This window comes from Danio aesculapii, chromosome 16 (assembly GCF_903798145.1).
Source record: "Danio aesculapii chromosome 16, fDanAes4.1, whole genome shotgun sequence".
NCBI classification, from domain to species: Eukaryota; Metazoa; Chordata; class Actinopteri; order Cypriniformes; family Danionidae; genus Danio; species Danio aesculapii.
In genome coordinates, this window is record NC_079450.1 from 32,542,070 (window position 1) to 32,564,731 (window position 22,662).

Consider the following 22,662-nt stretch of genomic DNA (forward strand, 5'->3'; position numbering starts at 1 on the left):
TACAAGAAGGGGCGTTAATCCCAACGCTCAACCCCCAACCTGGAGGACCAGGACATACACACATACTGTACACTTTGGACAATTTAGCTTACAATTCACTTTTTGCGCATGTCTTTGGACTTGTGGGGGGAAATGTAGCACCCGGAGGAAACCCACATGAACAAACTCCACAAAGAAATGCCAACTGACCCAGCTGGGACTCGAACCAGCGACCTTCTTGCTGTGAAGTGGCATTGCTACCCACTGCGCCACCATGTCGCCCTTGCGTGTATCACGTAGTTGTTCAGGTAGTGTCTCTGTTGCACTTCGGCAAAATTCAGCATCACAAGCAGAATGACCACCTTGTATATATCATATTTCGACCAATCAGCGCGGTTGTCCAGGCAGAATTTCAAGCACATTCAATCATTTTAAACAGAGACATGGTGAATTGTTTAAAGAAATTAAAATGTTAAGTTCAGAGAACTTAAAATATTAATTAAAAGTTTTTTGCTGCCTAACAATTAAGTTAAGCACACCTGTTTAAGGTAATGTCAAGTTATAGTAACTTAATATCTTTAGTAATGACAGCAGCCTGGTTTACAGTGTATGATCAGTTATAAATTGCATTGAGAAGAAAAAAGCAGCAAATCCTTCCATTTTACCACCATTCAGAAGAGAACAAGATAAAAATCTGAAAATATGCAAACTGTATACAATTAATAATCAAACACAGATTATAATGGCATTCAATATACACTTAAAGCTAAAATACATCATAGATTTGAAACAAATATAATTTTTCATAATAATTTAAAAGTAAAAATGTAAAGTGTTTTCCTTCGACTTCGTCCCTTATTCATCAGTGGTCACCACAGCGGAATGAACCGCCAAGTATTACAGCATATGTTTTACGCAGCGGATGCCTTTCCATCAGCAACCCAGTACTCTCATTCACACACATACGGCCAATTTAGCTTCCCTAATTCACTTATAGCTGTGGACTGTGGGGGAAACCGGAGCACTCGAAGGAAACCCACAGAAATGCCAACTGGCCCAGCCGGGACTCTAATCACCGACCTTCTTGCTGTGGAGCGACAGTGCTAACCACTGAGCCACCGTGCCACCATCACAGCAAATATGGAATTTATTTTTAATGTGTTTTAAATGTAACCACACTAGTATAAATGTTTACTGCATCATTTACCTACGTATACTATGTTATAAACCATACCTTGCTTTTATGAAGAAAAAATTCAATACAACACTTTTGAGTGTGTAACAAGGGTAGTCAAGCTTTGCACATGCACTTCCACAATACCGGACTGTTCTGTTGCTTAGTTACATGCCCCGTTAATCGTCATGTCACATTATCTACATTCATTCATATTTAATTTCCTACCGTATTGAAGATGCAGCAGCAGCATGGTAATTTGACATTCACAAGTCCTTCACGCAGAGAATTCTCCTCACGTATTCAGAAGTTAATTATCAAACTCGTCCCCTATAAAAGCACACATCATTGTAGCAGTTGAAATATAAGCCTGAAACTATGAAATCATTATTTTCCATTAGGGTAGGTATTAATTAACAATCATTCATACATCTTTACCTATGCCTCTCCACTTTACAACTGGTCTCGAGCATATGCCATGTTTGTAGTTTGTTAAATCGTGTTTGTAGTTCTAATCGAATTCACATCCAGCGCACAATGAATTAATATTAGCAATTAGCAGGGCTTGACATGAACTTTTTTGATTACCAGCCACTGTGGCTAGTAGATTTCCAGCATTATTTGCCACTTGCCATTTTCACAAGCCACAATTTTGTTGATGGGAAAATATATTTTATATGCATAAATTTGGCTTTGACATGCTAAAATTACTTGATTTAGATTTTGTGTTATGTCCACATGCCTCCTCATTCAATTCATTTTGTGTGTGTTAGCTTTCTCAATGTGCATGTGCAAATGGGTTGTCCCATTGCATTTAGTTCTTATTTCACATGACTTTTCAGAGCTCAAAATTAAGGATTTACCAAATTTATCTTTGACCACACCAAAAATATATGAATTATTATTTCTTAGCCACAAAAGTTAAATAATGCGTCAAAACAAGCAAAATATAGCTGTATACATGCTCCTTTTATTCAACAAAACTTTTCTTTATAAAAAAAAATAGACATTTAAAAAAATATCTATTGTCATGTATCTAAATCAATGCACAGTAATCAGCCCTGGTTAAAGGTCCCAGATCACCAGTTAGTTAACTAGACATATACGGGGAGTTAATCTCATGATAAAGCAATGTTATTGTAAAAAAAAAAAAAAGGAAAAAAAAAGATAATTGAACTATATTAACAAAAATAACTGTAAGCAAAACAAAGCAGGCGAAAAACATACCGTGTGTGATAATGAAAGGATGATCACGCGCACACGGATAATTAATAATCTGTTAAATTAAAGTGAAAGCGGCAACCACTGCTGCTTACAAAAAGATATTTAAATATCCTTATTGTCGAACCCTGCTTTAAAGAAAACTATGATTTAAAAATGATTTTCAATCAACCAAAGTGGCTAGTGCGAGTGTCTGTCTAACCCACCACAGCTGAAATCTACCTGCATTTGGTGGGTTGGCGCATGCTAATGTCATGCCCTGGCCATTAGAGTTATTTGGGTAATATTAGCCACAGATGTGCACTTCAATCTGCACTTCCACTTGTACTGGAAACAGCACACCATCTGGATAACTTTAGAATAAATTATTTTAACATTAGTTCCTGCCATAGATAATGAGAATGTGCCATCACCGCGCATTGCTTTATGGAAATTTGAATACATGGGAGCCTGGATTCTATTGATCTCTATGGGTTTATTGTATCATATATACGCTGATTAGCAATAATCTGTAAGCACTAACACCACAAATAAGGAACTCGACAAATGGTCGACTTCCTCTTTAGCACTGGAGATTGAATTTAATGTAATGAGTATTTTAAGCTTCTCCAACACACATAGAATGTTTTAAATAAAGATATTTTATTTTATTCTAAGTGTTTATAGGATTTTTTTTAAATTATTACTATAAAACAGTCAACATTTACTCTGGTGATTTGAATGGTTTTACAATGTGTGCTCCTGAGTGTGTTAAAAACATGGTGGAATGCACATCGCCATGACGTAGATTCCCATTCTCTATTGTTAACTAAAGCTTACAGTTCCAGTAAGCGGACTATAAGATGCAGAAATGTTGCTGTACTGGTTTGTTGTACTAGATCAGATGTTCTGAACTTGCATCTATTCATAGGCACACCAGGACAGAAATTGATAGCCTTTTCGAACACTCACGCAACAGTAAATTCACCCTACAGCAAAATGGGGCCAGAAAAAGAGGTGCCAGACAAGGTTAAACTCTAGTTTAAAGGGCCATTTCACTCAAAAAGTACAAGTTACAACCCATTTACTCCTCTCAAGTTTTTTCCAAATCTTTATGAGTTTCATTTTTCTGTTGACCACAAAGATATTTTCAAGATCATCCATAATAGTAAAAAAAAAAATACAATGGAAGTCAATGATGACCAATCTTTAACATTCTTCAAAATATCTTATTTTTTGTGTAATAGAAAAAAAAGAAACTCAAAACATGTTTGTAGTATATGATCCTTTTAGGTGAACTATCACTGTACACATGCAGATTAGTAATGCAGTCGAACAATCATGTGTACATGTAACTTGTGTCATATGTGTTTGCTTATCTGATCAGTCTGCGATTATTAATTAACTCTGACTGATTGACATCTGTCTTTGTGTGTGTGTTTGTGTGTAGGTACAGGCATACAGTGAGTTTGGGCACTATGGCGATCATGTGTCAGTTCTGCAAACCTCCTCAGACTCTGGAAGCCACTAAAGGTTGCGCCGACTGCAGGTCCAACTTCTGCAATGAGTGCTTCAAACTGTACCACCCGTGGGGCACACCGCGCGCCCAGCACGAACACATCCTGCCCACACACAGCTTCAGACCCAAGGTCATTCATTCATTCATTTTCCTTTTGGCTTAGTCCCTTTTTTAATCTAGGGTCGCCACAGCAGAATGAATTGCCACCCAAGGCCATTCAAAGAGTCAAACATTCAACTGCATGTGGCTTCTTTAGCTTATAAACAAACTGAAACAGTTATTCAAAGAAAACGTTTGAATTCCTTATTGTATATTTGTGCAAAGCAATATTACCTATATGGTAACCATTACTTAAAGGGGTGTTCGTAAGACAGTCATTACACCTTTATAATCATGACATGACACATTTCGTGAATGAGTTTTTATGCATGCTTATAACAACTGTCATAACGTGCTTTTTGCTCAGTTATGACATTTTAAATGCAAAGATGACATTGTTTGTTATGAAAATTTGACATAAATACATCACAACCTGTTTTGTCTGTCATGTCAACTTGACATTATCAAGACAAAAAAACTTGTCATAAATCTGTCATAAACATGATTGTCATGAAGCCATTATAAATGTGTCATGAATTTTATAACCACACCATTAATATATATTTTTTTTAACTCAACAACAGTGAACAAGCTGAATTTGTCATTAATATAATTAACATAAATATAGCAAAAATGACTTGACAGAGTAGTTGTCACGATCATCAGCGATCATAACTCCCAGATCACTGATCTCACACACAAACACACATGGACTACAATTGCTCTATTAATGGACTACATATTCAGTTATACACACACATACTCACACCTGCTCCAAGTCTCTACTGATTACACTCGCACCGCCTGAGCATTGTCAAAGACTGATTACAGACACTACTTAAACAGCACACACTCTCATTTCCAGTGCCGAGTCTTGTTATCTGTAAAGTGACATTACAACGCGTTTCCCCTAGTCTTGTTTTCCTGTGTTTTGACCCTAGTCTTGTTTACCTAGTTCTCCCTGTCTGCCGCCTGCCTTCTGACCTCTCGCCTAATACATTTGACTACGATTCTGGACTGCCTTTATACATCTGTTTGCACCCGTGTTGACCATTGCTTGCCTGACTTTGATTAAACCTGCAAGTGGATCCAAACTTCAGTTGACTGTGTCACTCCCCGTGTTACAGTAGTGACACTTTTAACGAGACTTTTTAAGGACAAATAGAGTCCGTTCCACTGAAAACAAGATTAGAAAACCATTTATGACAATTACAACGCCTCATGATAATCCTGTTTATGACAGATTTATTACAAGTTGCTTTATCTTGGTAAAGGCAAGTTGTCATGACAAAGATGAATATTTGTTCATCTTTGCTCAACAAAAATGCCATGTTTGTATTTAAAATGACATAACTGAGCAAATGACACTTAATAACAGTTAATAACTCATTTACATTCATGACATGTCATGATTATAAAGGTTTCACACCTCTTCATGAGACCAAGTAAAGTGTTACCCATTACGATAATATGAACATGTATACATTATTGTAAACATCTATATATTATTATTTGTATATAATTCTCTGTAACTTTGATTTGAAGGGATAGTTCACGCAAAAATGAAAATTACCTCATCATTTACTTTCCTTCATGTGATTTATTCTGTTGAAAACCTACACATGGACAAAACATATTTGAAGAATTCTGGTTGCTGGGACCAGCATTCAACCAGCATTCTTCAAATGATCTTCTTTTGTACTTAACAGAAGAAAGAACTTGACTAGGTTTTGAACAAGTGAATGGTGAGTCAATGATGAAATCATTTTCCTTTTTGGGTAAACTATCCCTGTACCAAACAGCGCTAACAAAAATCTGATCAGATATTTTGCTGAAATTATTTTGGGTCCCATGCAAATAACATTCAAATATTGATCTTTTCCACAGAAGTCAACTCAGACTATTCTTGATCATTCAGATTTCCTCTTAACCTCATGTCCTGTCCGCAGGTGCTGGTGTGTGTGGAGCATGAGCAGGAGAGGCTGCAGTTTTACTGTAGGTCATGTCAGCGTCTGTTGTGTTCACTGTGTAAACTCCGTCGTGCCCACAGTGGACACAAGATCATGCCTATTGCGCTGGCTTACCAGACTCTAAAGGTACACATTCCTGACCGCCATCCCCCTGTTTCCACACACCGTTAGTGTGTTTCAGATTATAGATTGCACTTCTGGGGAACTTCCATTGAAAACAACCGAAACAAGTCATTCAAATAATAGGGATGTAATAATAAGGAAATAAGGTTGCAATAATAAAGAAAATATTCCATATACATACAGTAGTGAAACCTGAGTGAGAGGTATGTTTTGGCTTTGTACTTGTCAAATCACTGAAATAACGTAACACTTAATTTAACGTTGCATTAGTATCACAAGCATATCTGTGGCCAAAGACTTTTTAAGTTCACTGTTTTGTTTCTCAAGATTATTTTCATTTAGCTCTTTCTACAGTAGAGTCCATAACATTTTAATGAAAAGACTTGTTTTTGGGGTAATTCATTGGCTGTTTCTCAATTCCAAGAATGCAGAGAACATACTCGTGGTCTCGTGGAGACCGTTCTTGCCAGTTTACCTCACAAGAACGAACTCGGGAGACCATGAGAACACAGAATGTGTCCTGTAGGGATTTAGATGCTGTGTTCTTCCAGGTGGTCGCATGACCGTCAGCATGTTTAACCGAAAATTACTCAAACATTACAGCATTCACACAACGATTTATTGTTGTTCCCCTTTTCAATATATATATAACATGCACAAAAACCTTACAAATATACTTAGCACAATACAAATAAAACAAAGGGCACCTATGATGAAAGTCATCTTTTGTAAGCTGTTTGGACAGAACTGTGTGTTTGTACAGTGTGTGCACAGTTATATTGGAGTGATAGAAACACAAGCCTATTTTTTTGAATGTCCTAACGTTAAAAAAAGATCCAAATCCCTCCCAATTTGAGGCCCACTGCAACGTGATGTAGAAGTTTGGTTTTCCCGCCCACCGAATTGATTGACAGCCGCGTATTAACATCTCTCTGTAGTAACGTGTATAATCATATCCACAAGACAGGACGTGCGCAAATCAACGGCAATTAATCTGTTAAGGTCGCTGTGATCATCATCAAATGTGATCAAGAATGAGTTTTACAAGTTTAAAATGTTTTCAAAACAGAGAACTTAATGAATTACAGTAAATTTACCTCATCACCACAGCCGCGTGTCAGTACAATTATAAAAGAAGATGCTTCAATCCTGGTTTGTGGACGTTAAATCAGGTTTATTTTGTACATTAACATAATATCCATACAGCAGTGGATATTAACGCGTATCCTGTCACATTTGCATGCAAAAACAGTGCAAAGTTAAACGTTCATGCTGTAGTATTTCTCACAAACGTAAGATCTGCTTCCTTCATGTCTGTCACTGTGCTGTTTATCTGACACAGCCGAGGCGGAGATTGAGGCACACTCTGACAGGCGTGTGGGAACAGTGGGCGGGGAGAACTAGCATTAAAGGCACAGGCAACAAAAACAGCTGCAGAGCTGAAAACTACAAACTTCTGAAAGGCATAATAAATAATCTGATGGGTGTTTTGAGCTGAAACTGTACAGACACATTCTGGAGACACAAAAGACGTATCTTAAATCTTGAAAAGGGGGTAAATAGGTTCCCTTTAAATATGAATTTCAGCAAATAAACACCCTTAATATGTTTATGCCTTTATTAAGATTTTCATATAAATGTTTACTTTCACCCTTTCATTCAGGGAAACTCCTAAGATAAATAAGTTATATCGCTTAACTTTAATAATAAACAAGTATAAAATGCTGCGCTTCCCACATTTGATCAGCCACAATGACTACTGGGACATCTCGAGCGAGTTTTACGCTCAAGCCTGCATCGGTTAATCATTGAAATCAAGAATACATCTGGGAAATTTCACTCGTCCTCCGTTCTTATGTTCTTGAGTTTTGTAACTGAACTTTGGCAGTTGATGATGGTGTTACATGAGAACACAAGGATGCAGGAACGCAAATTGAGAAACAGCCATTGTCTGCTGAAAGTTAATTCTAAAAAGTTTCCTTTTAATATTGGATTGATGAACTGTGAGGAGAAAAATGCAATCTTGTGCACAATTTTTAGAAACACATGACTGTTTGCTTACAGTTTAATAAAAATTACTCCTATAATTCAAGCAAAGCATCATGTGACAGAGGGAAAAGTTGCATAGTCTTATAAACAGTGTAAATACGCCCAACAAGCCCCTCTTTCCTGTATGAAATGGTTATTTGGTGTAATCTCTCTAAGCTTGTAGATTTCCTCTTTATGACTGTAGGCCGTGTGGAGAAAATCTACAGTGCGTCTGTGTTTAACTCCTCATTCATTCTCTGTGTTGTCAAATCACAGGACAAAATCACCAAGGAGATGAACTACATCTTAGCCAATCAAGACTCAGTGCAGGCACAGATCACCCAAGTAGAAAGTGGCATCGCTCAGACTGAGGTAAAGCACACCGCTGTTTAAAGCAAACCTGCAGAGTTTGACAGACAGCTGATAGAATAAAAGAAAAGGCTGTTTTTTATATATACAGTTGAAGTCAGAATTATTAGCCCCCCTTTGAATTTTGATTTCTTTTTTTTAAATATTTCTCAAATGATGTTTAACAAAGCAAGGAAATTTGCACAGAATGTCTGATAAAGAATTTCTTCTGGAGAAAGTCTTATTTGTTTTATTTTGGCTAGAATAAAAGCAGTTTTTAATTTATTAGAAACCATTTTAAGGTCATAATTATTAGCCCCTTTAAGCTATATATATTTTTTCAATAGTCTACAGCAGTGTTTCCCAACCCTGTTCCTGGAGGCACACCAACTGTACATATTTTGGATGCCTCCCTTTTCTGACCCATTAACTTCATATGTTGGAGTCTCTTCTGATGTTATGATAAGTTGATTCAGGTGTGTTTGAATAGGGAGAGGTTGAAAATGTGGACTGTTGGTGTGCCTTCAGGAACAGGGTTGGGAAACACTGATCTAAAGAACAAACCATCATTATACAATAACTTGCCTAATTACCCTAACCTGCCTAGTTAACCTAATTTAGGTTAACTAGGCAGGTAACCTAAGACTTAGTTAAGCCTTTAAATATCACTTTAAGCTGTATAAAAGTGTCTTGAAAATTATCTAGTCAAATATTATTTACTGTCATCAAGGCAAAGATTAAATAAATCAGTTACTAGAAATGAATTATTAAAACTATTATGTTTAGAAATGTGTTGAAAAAAATCTTATCTCTGTTCAAAAAATAAACAGGGGGGGCTAATAATTCAGGGGGGCTAATAATTCTGACGTCAACTGTATATGGAAGTAAATCTATAAATAATAGGTCACTTTTTTATGTACAGTAGTCAACATTTGAAGTGGGTGAAAAAATGTTTTCCAAACATTCCTAGAATGCAAGAATGGGTGTTGTTGAATAGTTTTAGGACAACTTTTATGAAATTTTTTGAACCACTTCAAATGTTGACTATAATAATAATAATAATAATAATACATAATTATAATAAATTAATTCATTTAATTCAATTAATTTTTTTAAATAATTGAAAATCATTAGTTTTAAATTTGTATATTTGATGTAATATTTATAATTTAATGTTCATGTATTGCAGTTAATATTTTTGTAAACTATAGAATATGAAATCTAAATTACACTAAACAAATTACAGAGCTCAGCATAAATGAGTCACATAATCTCCTTGATATTTTCTAGTATGCTTTACAATAAAATATTCATGCATATATAATAGATATACATAAGCCAAAACTTGAACTAATCTTATAAAAAAGCTTAAGATCACAGCCCAAAGATTAGTACACCCAAATGAATATGTTGGGGAAATATATTAAATAACATTTTAATAAACAGGATCCAGAGAAACATAAAAAAATGTCAAATTTAGTTGCATTTTGTAGTTTCTTTTTCTTCTTCTTCTTCTTCTTCTTCTTCTTCTTATTATTATTATTATTATTATTATTAGTAGTAGTAGTAGTAGTAGTAGTAGTAGTAGTAGTAGTATTGCAATAACTTGTTTAAATTAAATCTATGTTGCAACATAGGCACATTCTGAAAATGTAGCCCCATATACATTTCTCTGTATTGCGAATTATGTAGCCAGAAATACGTATGGCTGCATTTTGTCTTTCAAACGAATGTTCCGGGGCGGTATGACACGTTCCTTAATGCACTTACTAGCTGACCGCTTACCTCCATATGGACGGCTTTGTCCAGTTAGCTTGCCATGTATGTCGGTGGACTTAAGATGCAGAGAGGAGCTGACCATAACTACGGGGTTCGAGTCCAGCCAAGAAGGGTTCTAGAATGCGCGTAAGACTAAAACAGAAGGCAAAAAAAAAACAATTAAATATCAGGGTGAGGATGTGATAAAATCTGAAAACATGGTAAAAATCAGGCGAGGGCTTCTCTTTTTCTAGATTGCATTTGAAAAAACTATTGGTTGAGTTTAGAGATGGAGGAGGGTGGGTCAGTCGATCGGTCAGTCAGTCAGTCAGTCAGTCAGTCAGTCAGTCAGTCAGTCAGTCGACAGCAGCCTCTGGTGGATTTACGCGAGAACAGCAGGCGCGAATGGCACTTGCAAGAGAAATTTGAGATCTCAAAAAGCGTACATAGCGGCCTCGGGTTTGTGAAAATGAAAATTGCAAAAAAAAAAAAAAAACATAGCTCCTGGGACGTATTTGCACTCTGTAGAAATGTATATAGGAGTACATTTTCATAATGAGCCTCAGTTGTATTAGGTGACCAAACTATTATTTAAATGGATGTAACTGTTTAATAAAACTGTTTAGTTTAGGCTTATATTCACTGAGAATTGGATAAAAATATTCATTTTCAAAAGGTGGTGTACTCAATTATGCTGATCACTACAAATATTTGATTTATTAAATTATGTAAATATTCAAACACTTGAAAAAGAGATACTTTCACATACATAACTAACATCTAAAAGTAGACAATATGTCTGCTCTTAAATATAATATGAACTTTTTTCACTGTCTCTGTCCATTTGTGTTCAGGTGAACAGTGCGGTGGTGAAGGAGCAGTTGTCTCAGTGTGTGAATGAGCTGCGAGCTGTACTGGCCGAGCGTCAGGGGGCTTTGGCTATGTGTTTGGAAGGGTCTCGTGCACAACGGGCAGCAGCTCTCAACGCTCAGCTCTCTGAAAAACAGAGTCTGCTGGAAAATGCAGGACTGCTCACGTACACTCAGGAGCTGCTTAAGGAATCTGACCAGTCGTGCTTTGTTCAGGCTGCCAGAGTCACACACAACAGGTCAGACGGAGTGTTTCCTGCTGTAAATGTGTCTGTAAATGGTTTATGAAATTGCAATCCAGCACTAGCACAATGTGTGCTTTTTAGAAAACCTTTAAAAAATAAACATTGAAAAATTGTTACACTTCTGCAGAGATCTGCTTCATATTCTACGTTTGTATTTTTCTCCGTTTCAGATTGGTAAAAGCAATAGAAAATCTGCAGCATTTCTCTCTTTCAGCTGATCCCTCATTCCGACACTTTCAGATGGATGTCTCCAGAGAGCTCAAAACACTCAGCAGCATGGACTTTATACAAGGTTTTTATAAATACTACATTTTTAATATCGCTATATACCCCAATTGCTTTTTGAGCTATTTTATAGGTCAGCTCAGTGATTAAAGGGTTAGCTCCCAGCTCATTTATTCACCCTCATGTTGTTCCAAACCCATTAGAAAATGTGTTCATTTTTGGCAGTGGCGAGGCCAGACATATTTAAGTGGTGTAATAGGATAGACCTCAGTGCCTTCTATGAAACTAAAGTACATCATTTTACAATACTTTAGAAAAAATAAAAGGATGCAGATTCTGACAGATAATAATTGCATTATTGATTTTTGGCTGAAAAAAGAAGTCTGTGTTTTAAATCAGTGTGTTTGTACAACTATAGGGCCATTAAGACCAGAGGAACCTTTCCACAGTTCCTGGAACTGCTAGCGGAAGTTACCTGCTTTATGACATGTTCACACAACAGGAACTAGAATAATTTTAGTTAAAAGAACACCTTTTGTTATGCCTAAATTATCTTCCACTGCAGAGCAGGGTGTAATTCAGCACAATAGGAATAAAAGTAAGGCAAATGTCAGCTGATTGGGTGAACACATGCAATACAAAAGATGGCATATTGTATCACCAGAAAAACGCATTCAGCTAAAAAGCTAATGTTAGCAGCATTCACCTTTTATCTCTGTCTTTTCTTAGTGTTGATTAAGGCTGGGCGATATGACCAACATTTTTGTTCACGCTATGAGAAAGTTTATTTCAATTTAGTGATATCTTCCAAGATATAGTTTTTTATTTAATTATTATTCCAGAAAATGTACAAAAGGGCTTTATATAATAAATATGCTTGAATAGTTAAGAAAAGGGTCAGTTGGCGGTTTTGTGTGAAGTTTGCATGTTCTCCCCGTTCGTGTGAGTTTCCTCCGGGTGCTCCGGTTTCCCCCACAGTCCAAAGACATGCGGTACAGATGAATTGGGTAGGCTAAATTTTCCGTAGTGTGTGTGTGTGTGAATAAGTGTGTATGTGTTTCCCGGTGATGGGTTGCAGCTGGAAGGGCATCCGCTGCATAAAACAAATGCTGGATAAGTTGGCGGTTCATTCCGCTGTGGCGACCCCAGATTAATAAAGGGACTAAGCTGGAAAGAAAATGAATCAATGAAAAGAAAGGGACTTGTTCTTATTTGATTATGTTGTATTTTATTCTTAATCTTATAAATATAGTAAACATATATGCATATATATATATATATATATATATATATATATATATATATATATATATATATATATATATATATAAACACACACACATAGTTGAAGTCAGAATTATTAGCTCCCCTGTTTATTTTTTTAGCATATTTCTAAACATAGTAGTTTTAATAATTCATTTCTAATAACTGATTTATTTTATCTTTGCCATGATGACAGTACATAATATTTGACTAGATATTTTTCAATACACTTCTATGCAGCTTCAAGTGACAATTAAAGGCTTAACTAGGTTTGTTAGGTTAACTAGGCAGGCAAGTTATTTTATAACGATGGCTTGTTCTGTAGACCAGTGTTTCTCAACCCTGTTCCGGGAAGCACACCAATAGTACATATTTTGGATCTCTCCCTTTTCTGACCCATTAACTTCAGGTGTTGGAGTCTCTTCTGATGTTATGATAAGTTGATTCAGGTGTGTTTGATTAGGGAGAGGTTGAAAATGTGGACTGTTGGTGTGCCTTCAGGAACAGGGTTGGGAAACACTGCTGTAGACTATCAGAAAAATATTGCTTAAAGGGGCTGATAATTTTGTCCTTAAAATGGCTTTTGAAAAATTAAAAACTGCTATTATTCCAGCCGAAATAAAAAAATAAGACTTACTCCAGAAGAAAGATTTTATCAGACATACTGTGAAAATTTCCTTGCTTTGTTAAACATCATTTGGGAAATATATATAAAAAAGAAAAAAAGAATTAAAGGGCAGCTAATAATTCTAAATGACTTAAGTCTACATTCAAGCTAAGCTATTATGAAACACACAGCATACAATAAAATCTCAGCAATCACAGTGTGATCTTCATCCTCCAGTTGTTGATTTTGTTGAATGCTATGTTTTATACTACTGTCAGCCTTCTTACATCACCTCACAGTTTCTTGTGACAGTGTAAATGCAACCAGGAAAATGTCTTGGTGGGAAAATGTTGTCCGGGAATTGGCCTGGTGGCTAGTTTCTGTACCTAAGTTCCTATAACTACCCAGTGCAAAAGCGCCTTATAAATGGAAGTGAATGAGGATTAAGTTCTGACATGTTGTAATAACAATGGTCTGTGCTTACAAAAAAATAAAATAAATAAGGTGCATGAACCATCTAGGACTCGACTGCATTGTATTGATGATGATGTGTTTTTCTTTTGAAAATATTGGGTAGTTCAGCCAGTAAAAACTGGATATTAGGGATGGTAAATAAGGGCAACGAGTAAAGAGCAGGTTAGGAGTGTTGTTTAGATCCAAACAATAGCTTTAAATGTGTTCATCAGTTAAAGCAAATGTCTTTCTTCAGAAGAGTTGGAATAAACTATTTAATTCAGTTGGATTTAGAACATTTGAAGCATGAACATTTTGAATGAGTATAGTTAAGACATAAATATATTATATTATGTAAAAACATCTTCATTTGGTTTCTGAAAATAAAAAAAAGATGGATGTTTCAAGGGTTTATGGAGTAAATGATGACATAATTTATATTTTTGGGTAGAACCTGCCATTTAAGCACACCTCCATTGGATTTCGCATTCAATTTCCAACGTCTCATTTTCCTTCTGCAGCCCCATTGGCTCCTGTGATTGACACTCAGAAGACCCTGGCCTATGACCAGCTCTATCTGTGCTGGCGCCTCCCACAAGACTCAGCCCCCGCCTGGCACTACTCAGTGGAGTTTCAGAGGAAAGTTGGTGGAGCTGGTGCAGTGTGGGGCAGGGTGTGGTCTGAAGGAAGCTCTGGAAGTAATGGCACACACTGTTCTTGGCAGCGTCTGGATGACGTGGGCGGGACCAGTGCTGTGATTGACAAGCTGGAGATGGACAGCGTGTATGTTCTGAGGGTTCGAGGATGTAATAAGGCAGGGTTTGGAGAGTATAGTGAGGAGGTGTATCTACACACACCACCTGCACCAGGTAAGACACATCCATACACTAATGCACAGACCACTTCCAAATATCCGCTATTCAGAGACTCCCTTATTTCGCTCAAGCTCCTCAATTTCCTCACATTATTGAAAGTTTGTTTTTTTATTTTGTTCCCCTTTCACTTATTCTACTTCTTTAACTTACAGTTTTCATCACTCTTAAGGCTTATTCCATTTGTTAGCTATTTGATAGCTATTCATGTGAGATTATCCACAGATCTATTCATATTTTTGTTTGTCCACTTAGATGTTCGTCCATTGGTTTATAGACTCATTAACACCTGTTTGTTCTCTCACTTGTTCATCCATCCATCCACAGATTCAAACAGACTGTTGCTTGTTTACTTGTTCATTTATGCCTCCATAGATTCATTCACCCTTATTTGATCATCCATTTTTACTTAAATTTTTCATCTATCCATATATTTATTTGGAACACTCACTTGTTTATCCATTCATCTTGTCAATTCTCTCAAATGCTCACCCATCCATCCATCAATCAATCCATCCATCACATTGTCAATTCACTGAAAGCTTATCAATACATCTGTGCATCCATCCTCTTGTCAATTCACTCAAACTCTTATCAATACATTTTTGCATCCATCATCTTGTAAATTCAATCAAATGCTCCTCCATCTGTCTATCCATTCATCCATGCATCCATCCATCCATCCATCCATGAATCAGTTCATCTTCTTGTCAATTCACTCAAATGCTCATCCATCCATCTATACTCTTGTTTATTCACTTAAATGCTTATCCATCCATCCATCCATCCATCCATCTATCCATCCATCCATCCATCCATCCATCTTCTTGTCAAATCACTCAAATGCTCAACCATCTGTCCATCCATCCATCCACCCATCCATCCATTCACTCGAATGCTCATCCATCCATCCATCCATCTTATTGTCAATTCACCCAAATGCTAATCCATCTATCTATCTATCCATCCATCCATCCATCCATCCATCCATCCATCCATCCATCCATCCATCCATCTTCTTGTCAATTCACTCAAATGCTCATCCATCCATTCATCCATCCATCCATCCATCCATCCATCTGTCAATTCACTCAAATGCTCATCCATCAATCCATCCATCCATCCATCAATTCACTCAAATGCTCACCCATCCATCCATTCATCCATCCATCCATCCATCTTCTTGTCAATTCACTCAAGTGCTTATCCATCCATCCATCCATCCATCCATCCATCTTCTTGTCAAATCACTCAAATGCTCAACCATCCGTCCATCCATCCATCAAACCATCCATCCATCCATCCATCCATCTGTCAATTCACTCAAATGCTAATCCATCCATCCATCCATCCATCTTATTGTCAATTCACTCAAATACTCATCCATTCATCCATCTTCTTGTCAATTCACTCAAATGCTCATCCATCCATCCATCCATCCATCCATCAATCAATTCACTCAAATGCTCACCCATCCATCCATCCATCCATCCATCCATTCATCTTCTTGTCAATTCACTCAAATGCTCATTCATCCATCCATCTTCTAGTCAAATAACTAAAATGCTCATCCATACATCCTCTTGTGAAATCACTCAAATGCTTATCAATTCATCTTTGCATCCATCCTCATGTCGATTCACTCAAAGAATCATCCATTCATCCATCCACTTATTGATTCAAACACTCATACATGCATCCCCCCACATACATTAGGTCTTGAGTTTGTTGACTCAGTTGTTCATCCATCATTATCTCTTTGTTTGTTACATTTTTGTTTGTTCAGTAACTCATGCATCTCTTTGGTTATCCCCACAATCATCCCACTACCTGTTTATTAATTTAGCTATTGATTGTTTTCTTGTTCCATCCATCCACAATTCTAGAACAACAAACTGAGCCTGCTTTTGTTTTGTGCTATTATATGCATATCACATTCTCTCTATTTTTTCTCTCATGCAATTTTGCTTACTGGTGGTACATTTCACCATGCATATCCACAACTCTTTAATGTCTCTATTTTTTTACTTCTCTTTCTGTATTATTTCTCCTTGTGATTCCCGTTATTCTCCTCCTTCCTTTGCTCCTGTTATCGCTGCTCTTTCTGTGACTTGTATTCCAATTCAAAATGGAATATTTAAGCTGCTTGATCTCCTCTTAATCCTGGAATATGTACAATGTTCCTGCTGTCCTCTTTGTTCCCCCTCTTTTCTTCAAATTTCCAATCCCATTCTTCTTCCCTTTTATGCTTATCCATACATATCTCCGCTCTGTTCTTTTCTATCCCCTTTTTACATGTTTCGTTCCCTCACTTTGACTCCCTCATCCTCGTTTCGTTTTGTGTTCTGCTCCCTACGACCTGGCTTTTCCAACTCTCTCCTCCACTCCCGCATACCTCAATCTCAGTGTTGTCGTTCTGCCTGGATTCGCGCTGGGGTCTGCATGCGGAGCGGGTGGCACTGGGGAAGGGGCAGACGTACGCCCGCAGTGTTCCTGGGATGACGCTCTTGCAGGCTGCTGATAGGGCCCTGACATCCTGCCATCTCACATCTGACCTTCTCGTGGCTGACGTTTCCATCACACAGGGACGACACTACTGGGCATGCTCGGTAGAGCCTGGATCCTACCTGGTTAAGGTAAACATATGCTACTTTTTAGAAGTTTGGAGTCAGTAAGATATTTTTACTATAAAGTACTTGGACGTGGAAGCCCCTTTGTGTGAAGTCACACTTAACAAGCACTAAATACACAAAAAATAATAAAATAAAAGTTGAAAGCTGTTTTTAAAGAGTATTATGAAGTGTGAATTTGAAGTATATTATGCTATTATTTTTAATTTACTAAAAAATATAATTTAAAATTATTTAATGTTTATGCCTTAAAGAGCTGTTTTATATGTGTGTAGGTGGGAGTGGGTGTTGAAGCAAAACTCCAAGAGTGGTTCCATCTACCACAAGATATGGCAAGTCCACGGTGAGAAAAAAAAAGAACAACCCTGGTTCATTGTAAATACATACAGTTGAAGTCAAAATCATTAGGCCTCCCAAATGATGTTCAACAGAGCAAGGAATTTTTCACAGTATTTCCAATAATATTTTTTCTCCTGGAGAAAGTCTTATTTGTTTTATTTTGGCTAGAATAAAAGCAGTTTTTAATAATAAAAAAAAAACATTTTAGGATCAATATTATTAGTCTGTTAAACAGAAATTGGGGGAAATATCTGGGTGGTGGGTGAAAAAATTATTCAAGAGGGCTAATAATTCTGACTTTAACTGCACATGGCAATAAACTTAAAAAATGAACATATGATTACATTTCCCTTTAGTTTTTATGTAAAAATGGCTAACTAGGAAGTAACAATGATATTTGTTCCTTTTTTATACAAATAATGACTGCAGGGAGACAAATCAGTGATGTATGAATGCATCAATGCCTTTTTAAAAAAAGAATTCATGGAAACTTAAACAAAACCACATGAAGACCGCAAAACCTTTTTACTACAGTGCCTTGATTTGTAAACAGACATATTTTAGATTAATTAAATATGGTCTTTTTAGCAGTTTGTATCTTATATAATGCTTATACTGTAGCACAGACTGTATGTGGATGTCAAATAAAAGTGTATAGAAGTGTAACTAGAGCATTATATACACTTTATTTCAGATTTTATAAAAATGTAGGCCATATTTCCAATGAGCCTTGGTCAATTTTTTTAGAAGTTCAAGAGAGCTAGTTTTAGAAACATGTTATTAAACAAATGAACAGTCCATCAGATGGTTTCTGCCAATTAAATCTTTATAGGAGTCCAGATCTTCTGCTGTAAATCAAAAAATCTGCCTTATGTTAATTAATTGAGAATGGCTATGTTGTAGTAAATGTGATTTGATGTTTTCCCTCTGATTTCTCTGTAGGTATGATCCAGACAGTGGTCATGACAGTGGCGCAGAGGACGCCCAAGACTGTCCTCCTCCTTTCTGTTTCCTCACAATGGGCATGGGCAAGATCTTACTTCCCAAGTGTGGCGGACCTAACAGTTCAACTGGACCTTTCACTGCCCCGTTACCACCTCGCCTCGGGCTGTATCTGGACTTTGAGAAGGGACGCCTCACTTTCTACGATGCTCACTCTCTGAGAGTGCTGTGGGAGGGGACTGTTGATTGCTCCGCCCCCATTTGCCCAGCCTTTTGTTTCATTGGTGGAGGTGCGCTACAGCTGCAGGAGCTAATAGCCAATCGCAGCACGGAGCAGAACCCGCCAAGAAGAGTGACTATCCAAACACGTGTCACAGACACAGGTCACTAAAACATCTGCTCGCTCGGAAACTTGTCAAATCAGCACCTTTAAGCAAATCGTTTTTCTATCAACTTTGTTTACCCGCTTATTTCATAGGTAACAATGCATTGACTGGTAATATTTTACATTAGGATCCATTTCATTTCAAAAGATAAACTTTAAAAAGTGGTTATGGATGCTAACAACATGTAGCATGCTAACAACATGTAGTGCAGTATTAAATAACAAGGAATTGTTCGTTTCTGTGGCCACAAAATCGAATAGAGTCTGTCTGCAGACTGCAAGACATAAACTTTTAGTATAACATAACTTTTAGTATGTTATTATTGCCTACACCCACTCCACACCTAAACCCAACCATCATCATTATTAACTTCTACACCTTCCCAAACCTAAACCCAACTATCATAGTTATCAATGTCTACAACTACCCCAATCCTTAACCCAACATCACAGTTGTTAACATACAGCCGCAAGTTGCAGAGGCTTTCATACTTGACACGCTCGCCATTGTATTTTTATTTATAACCATAGGGGGCAACGCCAAGTAGGCTAAAGCCTGGTTTGTACTTCTGCATCAAACGATTGGCATGACCCACGACGCATGCCTTGCGCTTTGCCGTGCATTTATACTTCTGTGCGCTGTTTGTGTTGCTCTGCAATAACTAGGCATGGGCCGGAATAAGATTCTGATGGTATAACCTTGGGTAAAAATATCACGGTTCCACAATATAACGGTATAGTAATTACTGCTTAAAAATATGTTCTTTTTAAATGTCTAGGTTAAAAACAACAACATTTTACCCTACTGAACATGGTATATATTGTTTTACTATTTAAAATATTTTGAAACAATAAATGTCCGGCTAAATAATTTAAATAACTCATAAATAGGTTCTGCTGTCTTAATACGTTTCAAAAACACAGATTTCTTTCAACTTGAAAAGGCATCTTTGGATATCTTTCTTTACTTTGGATATATAGCAAGCCTCTGCACTATTCAGCTCTACAGTATGCTGCATGTTGCTTTATACGAGATTTGTTTTTCAGATGTTTTCTGATCCATGGACTGACCAGTAACTTGTGATGTGGAGGGTCCTTCTCTATTGTTGTCCTAAAAAAAAACTGAAAATAGTCATAAAACACATGTTAAAAAACAAAACTTACAAATACCTTAGGAACGGTATAGCAGAACATTTTAACGGTTTTAAAACCTTGACTTTTCAAAACCACGGTATACCTTAAGGTCGGTTATCGTCCCATGCCTAGCAGTAACACTTCCGAAACGCTAGCTGGCAGTGAGGTTTTTATGTTCCTCTGTGTCATGTTTCTTCGCTGGTGTTTTGTTTTTTCTGAACGCTACCTTAAATGTACAAGTGGCTCAAACTCGCTCATTTTGAGGCGGGAACTGGCGGAGGTGCAACAACTTTAATCACAAGGTGAACACAAAACAGAACATTCTATCTGGAGCTCCTACTCAAGACTCCACACTTGTAAACAATCGGGTTTGCGTGGCTCTCGGTCCCGCCCACACTCGTCAGCGATACCATGCTGACCAATCACAGAGCTTGCACTACGCGCGTTGCAACGTGTAGTTACATTTTGAGAGGTGCGCGACAGCCACGACGAGGGCTATGCAACCATGCGAAGGCTGCGGCAGAGCATACGCGTTTGCTTGATGCAGAAGTATAAATCAGCCTTAACTATCATGACAAAACGAATGAAGAATTCAGCGAGTGGAACAGCATGGTGGAGTTGCTAAATGAATGAATATTAAAAAATATCAAATAAATAGATTGTGGATAAATTTGGAGAAAACTCATGAAAACATTTGGTAAAAATGTGCTGTTCCACCATCTTGCCAACAACAGCTCGTTGTGACATCTCGCATGGGTCAATGGAATCTCGATAACTGCAAGTTATGCCTCTCTAACTTGCTACAAGTTATGCCCCCATCTTGCAGTCCGCAGACAGATACACTTGACAAAATCAGAAACCATCGAAATGCATTTCAGGTTCACTCAGGGTGCATTCAAATCGAAAGTTCTTATAAAAACAAAAGATTCCTTGCTATTTACAAACTCGTTTTCCAGCATTGTTAGCATGCAAACCGCCTAGTATGGGTGTGCTAATAGTTAGCGAATACCTTGATTTATTCATTAACAATGTATGTGCTCTTTACAGGAATGTTCAAATGTCTTGAAATGTGATCATGTCACAACTCCTATCCATTCGAGACGGCTTACAGCTGTCTTGTTGATTGTTTTTTCAATAGTTCCCGGTGTCCTTGAATTGTGTTGCAACTTTGTGGCTCAACCGAAACGTAAAGGCTTTGGTTGGACATGTTGTATTGGTATCAGTACACGTCCCGTGCATAGAGACCTTGTCTGTTTGGTTTGTTTGGGCCAAAACAGGGCTGATGCAAGCCTTTAGCAAGCGAAACGAAAAGAACAACAGTGAAATGAGAAGAACCTGCTTTTGTGAGATCCATACAGGTGCCTGCGCCAATCTGAAACAACCCAATCTCCCATTTGAATGTCCTCAATAACAATCTCCAAACTGCAACAGTCTTTGACACACCTCTTACTTTTTTAATGCTTTTTTATAACCGTGACTGTTAAAGTCGTTTTGTTTTTGCAGACTGGGTATGGCAGATTTAGCAGGCATTAAATTGAAGTTGAATACGAGAATGCTGCTCATGACCGTGAGACTGTCAGTCTTTAGTGTGTGTCTGTGTGTGTTGATTAAAGGACATTTTTGATTGTATGCCGGATGTCAGTTGTATTTATGATGTGTGCGTGTGTGTGTATATTAGAGAGAGTGTTATTGCAATAAAGACAGCTGCTGAAAGCTCTGGTTTTGGCCATGTTTTCTGCTATTTGAATGCATTGTTGCAGATTCAGGTCTTGTTGTGTGAATTTATATTGATGTTAAGGATATTATGTAGCATTTCTTAAAAATACTGGGCCTTTGCAAATTGGCAAAATGTTTGTAAAACACACTAATGGCAGAAATGAAATAAAGCATCAACGTTTCACACTTGTATTATTTCTATGCACCTCGATTTTAATCCTGAACAATAGACTGTTGACACAAAGCAATCTTTTAGTCGAAAGCATTATACTTGGGAATTTTTATTGGATTCCTTGCGTATATTAAATCAGTCAAAAAAACAGTGATTCAAGATATTTAATCTTAAAACATTTCTTATACCAAAAACTACTTCCTTGGACTGTTCAACATTGTAATAGATATTTTTAATGTAATAATTACCCCTAATATAAACTGGAAAATGAGTTAGAACACACCACCATTTGAGCATAGCAGTTGCCTAATTTTTCTCCACGCTTGATTTTGGTAGGATTCATAGTTGTTTCTTACCTCCACGCAAATTTAGTTTCTAAAAGTCTACTGGACTACAACAGGTTCTTATGTCTCTTGAGCAGCGTTTTTCAAATGGTGGGTCGTATGTGACCCAATGGTCTATATACACAGCTAGTGTTTTTCAGTCAATTATACACTTACGGTGAAAGGTTAATGTGACTATTTTCAATTTAATAAGGTTGCTTTTACAGCATAAATGTTGTAATCTTATTACAATACATTCAGTTAAATAGACTTAAGCCTTTATTTAGTC

The 22,662-nt window shown here is 37.1% G+C and overlaps 1 protein-coding gene across 1 annotated transcript in view; it reads left to right on the forward strand.

Annotated features, from left to right (window-relative positions):
• trim46a (tripartite motif containing 46a) overlaps positions 1-22,060 on the forward strand; it is a 31,052-nt gene extending 8,992 nt beyond the window's left edge. Inside the window, exons 4-12 of the mRNA XM_056475049.1 lie at positions 3,804-4,002; positions 5,921-6,067; positions 8,369-8,464; positions 11,053-11,306; positions 11,483-11,604; positions 14,382-14,729; positions 17,139-17,368; positions 17,638-17,705; positions 18,644-22,060. Coding sequence (XP_056331024.1) covers positions 3,804-4,002; positions 5,921-6,067; positions 8,369-8,464; positions 11,053-11,306; positions 11,483-11,604; positions 14,382-14,729; positions 17,139-17,368; positions 17,638-17,705; positions 18,644-19,034 — 1,855 coding nt within the window. The 3' untranslated portion in view covers positions 19,035-22,060. The remainder of the gene's footprint in view (positions 1-3,803; positions 4,003-5,920; positions 6,068-8,368; positions 8,465-11,052; positions 11,307-11,482; positions 11,605-14,381; positions 14,730-17,138; positions 17,369-17,637; positions 17,706-18,643) is intronic.
• The last annotated feature ends 602 nt before the right edge of the window (positions 22,061-22,662 follow it).